Raw genomic sequence first — 4,867 nt, 5'->3', positions numbered from 1 at the left:
CTAAGAAATCAGCTGAATCATGTCAGCCACACTGTTTAATGACGTCATAACAAAATCATCGGATAATTAGCCACACCTTCTCAAATTTGTCATTTTGACCAACCCACGCAAATGATTGGAGTATCAGGATGCATAGATTTCTCCGAAGGTCTTTCTTGTTGAGCAGCAGGATTCCTCATTACTGCAGAAGCAGCAGTAGTGGTACACCAAAAGGCGAGCAATCTAGTGAAAGTTACGTTTGGGTTAAAGACGGCGACATCAGTGACAAGTTGAAAAAACTTGTGCCTATCTACTCGAATATCGAGTGGAGTCACGAAGAGACATTTAGCTTCAGCTCTTTCAAACTCTGTGGTCCAAAGGAAGAGATTGAAAGTGTTGCAGCAGAGCTCAAGAAGTGCTTCAAAGACGGATGTATTAAGCTATTTCCTTGCCGCTCACCCTTTGAAAGTAAAAGTGTAGTAGTGTACAATTGTACATTGTTTATATAAACTGATAATTTTTGTTCCCACAGAGCCTGCAAATACTGCTCCACATTTCATTGATGTCACACTTACATTTAACGAAGAATTAGAAGGTTTGTGGGTGAATATTATTAATACCACAAATTTCCCTGACCTTGCTTCCAAGATATCAAAAGTATATGTAATGTAGCTATACAAGCAAGCTCATATCAGTCCTTTGTAGAGAGATGAATTCGATTGCATCGGTTCCCCCGATGTTAACATAATTGTTAAAGAGCACATCCCTACACTATATGGCTCTGTTAAGTCATATAATATTAAATCGCTTTCAAGCGACTTCAAGCCAGTCATCAACATCTCTGTTACTCATAATATTTGTAATGGAGAAACTGAAGTTGGATATGTTGTAAAACAAGTGATTCAGGATATGTTTTGCAACTACTTTGTCACGTGAGTCATTGTTTATATACAAAGTATAATTATGTAGTGATCATTATCTTTTTTCCTATAGCATTGATAGCGTGAGTTCACCAACAACTGCAGTCTGCAGTAGAGATTGCAGCAAAAAGGAATAAACTAGTGCATGTGATGTGAACAAAATTTTATTTTTTGAATTACTAGAGAAATTAAGAATAATTAGTAGTGTGGGAAGTGATAAGATAATTAGCACAAAAATGTGTTACTATAAAAGTTCACCTGATGTTCTACAAATCTCCATAAACTTTGGAATAACTTGAGCAATGTGGGTCCTATTGGGAAGGAGAGAGATTGAACGAAAACAGTGACACAAATACATAGATCATAAGAAAATAGAAAGATAGCAGAGAGAGAGAAGAAAAGACTTGCTTCATTCTCCATGCTTTCTCTTCAGCGTCCCAATGAGAACTATAAGGCATACCCTCCAATATGTATTGAAATGGTCGTCCATCATATTTATGATAGATAGAGTAGAGAGAGAGAATGGGGACTTCACTGGGAAAAGCTTCGGTCAAATTTACTAAAATAATAACAATAACATCACTTATGTACACAATTATACACACAATGACACATGTACATAAATGTATGTACATTTGTACATGTACTTTATATGTAGTTCATAGCTTACAGTGTGCAATGAAGCAAAACCCTTGATTTGACTCAAAAAGAAAAGCAATCTTCATGTAGCTCTCGGTATCATACTCCAGTACTGACTGCCCCATTAAACCCAGCAGTGCTGCTATGTACTCCTTACGCCTTACAAAGTTCTGTACTATACCTTCAACCTTTAAAATAGAACCAAAATATTATCAGCTACACAATTATTAACTAAGAGTACATAATACATATAATAATAAATTCATAATACGCTTGATTTAACTTAAGTTGCTTAAAATATGCTACAGTACTTATTATATTGGTATAATTTCTACATTATTATCCTCCAAACCTTTTCTTGGAGTATTTTGTGTACATTAGGGACATAGTCCATGAGGTAAGAGTCCTCACTGTTCCAACTAGGAAGCTTAATATTAGCAGCACTACCCAATATCCTAAAACATTAAAAGAAGAATATATAATTTAAATTAATACTGTTTAGTTTCACAAGCTTTTTTATTTTAGTTTCATGTATAGTGTACATGTACAATTTATGTACATGTATTATCATAGTACACTAAAAGTATTATAGTACTAGTAAGTTACCTCTCAATAGAAGGTGATAGATAGAGACTGATATCAACTTTACTGGCATTTGGTGGATGAAAGACAGCAGTCAATGCAGCAAAACTAGCACCAGGATTATCCTAGAGAATAATGGATCCTATCATATACATGCACACATATGTATATATATAACACTAACTAACCAGAGATCCTTTAATGTGGAGAATGGTACTTATGGTGTTGCTGTTCATACTAATGGTGAAGTATATGCTAGTAGTTATGATGATGGGTTTGTTCAGGTATTTAGTGAGGATGGTACTGCAGTAAGAAGGATTGGATCTAAAGGTAATGGTAATGGACAGTTTGAATATCCTTGGGGTTTATTGCTGGTAGGAGACAGGCTCTATGTGTCTGATTATAATCTTAATCGTGTGCAGTATTTCTCAGCTACTACTGGTCAGTATATTGGTCAGTTTGGTAGTAAAGGTAATGGAAATGGACAACTCTCTGGTCCTGAAGGTATGTCTACTGATGGTAAAGGTAATATATTTGTGGCTGATTACAGCAACAAAAGAGTACAAGTATTTAAAGAAGATGGTACATTTGTACAAGTCATACAGTGTGATAGTGCTGCATCTGATGTAGCAGTTGATAATGAAGGAAAGATACACGTTATCATTTATGATCAGCATCATGTTCAAGTCTTCTCTCCTGATGGTAAAACTCGTCTTGATACATACAATAATCCAGCTGGTAACTTTAATGATCCTGATGGTATTGCTATTGATGATGAAGGATATATCTTTGTATCAGTTTATAATAATGGCACCTCTTATCTTAATGCTTTGTGTCCTGACAGGAAACAAGTCAAATTAATCTCAGTATCTAACCCATATGGTATAGCACTGGATAAGGATGGATATATTTATGTCACTGATTGCAATGACAAACGTATAACAAAATATTGAAGTAGTCATTGAGTAAAACTGCAAAAACTGTAAACTGATAATAGTGACAATAAAATGTAAAATTGTACCTATTGCATGAAAAAATTTATGAGTAATTCTTTTTTTTGAAAAAACTTCATTTTTAAAATTTGAAATACAACAATTACAAAAACAGTAAACATTTGAACAAAAAGTAATTTAAGCTATTGTAATGTATCCATTCCAAGCAACAGTTCTTATCATACAATAATAGAACCAAACAAAGACAGCTACCATCATTACTACTACTCCTATGCAAGAAGGAGCAGATACACCAGTTAGACGTTGGAGATTCCACTGTACTAAAACAGGAGTTACATTAACATCCATCATTGTTGTACTTGTGGTGTTAAAAAGTAGTGATATATTCTCCTTTTTGTGTGGATACTTAGTATGTGTTATTGGACAGGTAGTGTGTTGTGAGGAAACACTGCAGTCCTCATTCAGTCCACTAATATTGATTCTTGTTAGATTAGCTGATAGCCAGATGGTATAGCCCACATTTTTAGCAACGTACCAACCAATGTAATAGAGTTTGTTAGGAGGTAGATGGAATGTTTTATTCACTACACCTGTTTTAGGAAGACAATCAGTTTGAGCAACAGGGTCACCAACTGAGCCATAAGGCTCATTTGCTATGAAAATTTTTAAGTCTGCTTTGTTGTCATACAAAAAAAGTTGTGCCGGGCAGCCTAAAACAACTCCGTTTTGCTGTAACTCGAATCTAAAATTCAATTCGCAAACTGTATTACATATAAGATTGTTTTCACTTCGGTCGTAATACAGTTCGAACCTTTGAGAAAAAGTAGAATTTCTCTTGTCTATTTGCTTTTCAGGAAGCACCACAGGAATGTATGATAACTGAGACTTAGGGATGACATAGACATTTGCTGTAGCTGAGCTATTGGAAATAAGATTCACTTCATTGACATAAAATTGATCGTAGTAGATAGAGGTTACATAGCCATTGTACACACTGATATTCTGAGCATCAGAAGAATGAGTGTTCTTGTAGAGGAAAAGAAATGTTAATGCAATGGCAGCCATTATTAGAATAATGGTGATTAGGGTACAGGTACAGACAATGCACCTACATGTAGCTTTGGTCCCTATTAATGAAAAGGTTAAACAAGTAAATTGTAAATGCTACGATAACAATAAAAAATTATAATTGTCCTGTTTGCTAAAGTATGCAAATAATACCACCACTTCCTCATGCACTCCCGTATAAGTTGTCATAACAATGAAATGTGATTGTATATACATGCAGAAATTTCTGTCACATCATCATTTTATTCATCTTTATTAAAATCACATTCACATGTACATATGGCCACAATTCTTAATAATAATTACAGTTAACATTATACTCTCCACACATAAGTACTCCAATAAGCACATTACATTACAAGCTGTAGCTGTTCAAGTACAAAAGAGTGAAAAGGGAGGGGCTGCAGCTTGCAAGACTTAATACTATCGTACATTCATTGAAGAATATAAAGTAAACTTACTTCTATTATTATTCCCATCGTTAGAACCTTTAAAACATAAATAATAAATAAAAGCAATAAAATAATAAGCTCATACCTTCATCAGAATCAGGTACGTAAATGATCTCGGGTACTTGTATGCTGTGTTGTCCACAAAACACTGTAAGTGGCTCATGAAACTCAAGACAACCAGTCGTTTCTATGCATTCTCTCAACTCTGGGACACTCTCTCTCGTTAGTCTATCCTCTTTGTACAGGCCGTAAAGAAATTTTTCTTTTGACGATG

The 4,867-nt window shown here is 34.6% G+C and overlaps 5 protein-coding genes across 5 annotated transcripts in view; 3 read left to right on the top strand and 2 right to left on the bottom strand.

Annotated features, from left to right (window-relative positions):
* Positions 1 to 50, top strand: part of LOC109584208 (E3 ubiquitin-protein ligase Midline-1-like) — a 7,103-nt gene extending 7,053 nt beyond the window's left edge. The window contains exon 3 of the mRNA XM_019999857.1: positions 6 to 50. Within this exon, the coding sequence (XP_019855416.1) occupies positions 6 to 50 (45 nt within the window). The remainder of the gene's footprint in view (positions 1 to 5) is intronic.
* Positions 51 to 89: 39 nt separating this feature from the next.
* Positions 90 to 1,100, top strand: LOC100632207 (uncharacterized). Its single transcript, XM_019999867.1, has 4 exons — positions 90 to 447; positions 512 to 636; positions 685 to 911; positions 973 to 1,100. The coding sequence occupies exons 1-4, from the start codon at positions 129 to 131 to the stop codon at positions 1,034 to 1,036; spliced, it is 735 nt and encodes a 244-aa protein (XP_019855426.1). The 5' UTR covers positions 90 to 128; the 3' UTR covers positions 1,037 to 1,100.
* LOC105313757 (BRCA1-A complex subunit BRE-like) lies at positions 1,002 to 2,356 on the bottom strand. Its single transcript, XM_011407430.2, has 6 exons — positions 2,309 to 2,356; positions 2,145 to 2,245; positions 1,891 to 1,993; positions 1,570 to 1,726; positions 1,308 to 1,458; positions 1,002 to 1,210 (listed from the first exon to the last, which is right to left on the bottom strand). Exons 1-6 carry the CDS (start codon positions 2,354 to 2,356, stop codon positions 1,144 to 1,146), a joined length of 627 nt encoding a protein of 208 aa, XP_011405732.1. The 3' UTR covers positions 1,002 to 1,143.
* A 4-nt stretch (positions 2,357 to 2,360) lies between these two features.
* On the top strand, positions 2,361 to 3,073 carry LOC105313756 (E3 ubiquitin-protein ligase TRIM71-like). Its single transcript, XM_011407429.1, has 2 exons — positions 2,361 to 2,368; positions 2,413 to 3,073. Exons 1-2 carry the CDS (start codon positions 2,361 to 2,363, stop codon positions 3,071 to 3,073), a joined length of 669 nt encoding a protein of 222 aa, XP_011405731.1.
* Positions 3,074 to 3,117: 44 nt separating this feature from the next.
* Positions 3,118 to 4,858, bottom strand: LOC109584210 (uncharacterized). The gene is made up of 3 exons (XM_019999866.1): positions 4,679 to 4,858; positions 4,603 to 4,629; positions 3,118 to 4,200 (listed from the first exon to the last, which is right to left on the bottom strand). The coding sequence occupies exon 3, from the start codon at positions 4,136 to 4,138 to the stop codon at positions 3,251 to 3,253; it is 888 nt and encodes a 295-aa protein (XP_019855425.1). The 5' UTR covers positions 4,139 to 4,200; positions 4,603 to 4,629; positions 4,679 to 4,858; the 3' UTR covers positions 3,118 to 3,250.
* Between the last annotated feature and the right edge of the window lie 9 nt (positions 4,859 to 4,867).

Source organism: Amphimedon queenslandica, unplaced genomic scaffold, assembly GCF_000090795.2.
Source record: "Amphimedon queenslandica unplaced genomic scaffold, v1.1 AMPQUscaffold_13231, whole genome shotgun sequence".
Lineage (NCBI taxonomy): Eukaryota > Metazoa > Porifera > Demospongiae > Haplosclerida > Niphatidae > Amphimedon > Amphimedon queenslandica.
This window is presented reverse-complemented; position numbering and strand designations above follow the sequence as displayed.

Coding starts and splice junctions, on each gene's coding strand:
- LOC100632207 (XM_019999867.1), top strand. CDS start 129: ATGCATAGATTTCTCCGAAGGTCTTTCTTGTTGAGCAGCAGGATTCCT. Junction 448..511: donor TTGCCGCTCACCCTTTGAAA/GTAAAAGTGTAG, acceptor TTGTTCCCACAG/AGCCTGCAAATACTGCTCCA. Junction 637..684: donor TTGCTTCCAAGATATCAAAA/GTATATGTAATG, acceptor AGTCCTTTGTAG/AGAGATGAATTCGATTGCAT.
- LOC105313757 (XM_011407430.2), bottom strand. CDS start 2,356: ATGAACAGCAACACCATAAGTACCATTCTCCACATTAAAGGATCTCTG. Junction 2,246..2,308: donor TCCACATTAAAGGATCTCTG/GTTAGTTAGTGT, acceptor ATTATTCTCTAG/GATAATCCTGGTGCTAGTTT. Junction 1,994..2,144: donor CTATCACCTTCTATTGAGAG/GTAACTTACTAG, acceptor TTAATGTTTTAG/GATATTGGGTAGTGCTGCTA.
- LOC109584210 (XM_019999866.1), bottom strand. CDS start 4,138: ATGGCTGCCATTGCATTAACATTTCTTTTCCTCTACAAGAACACTCAT.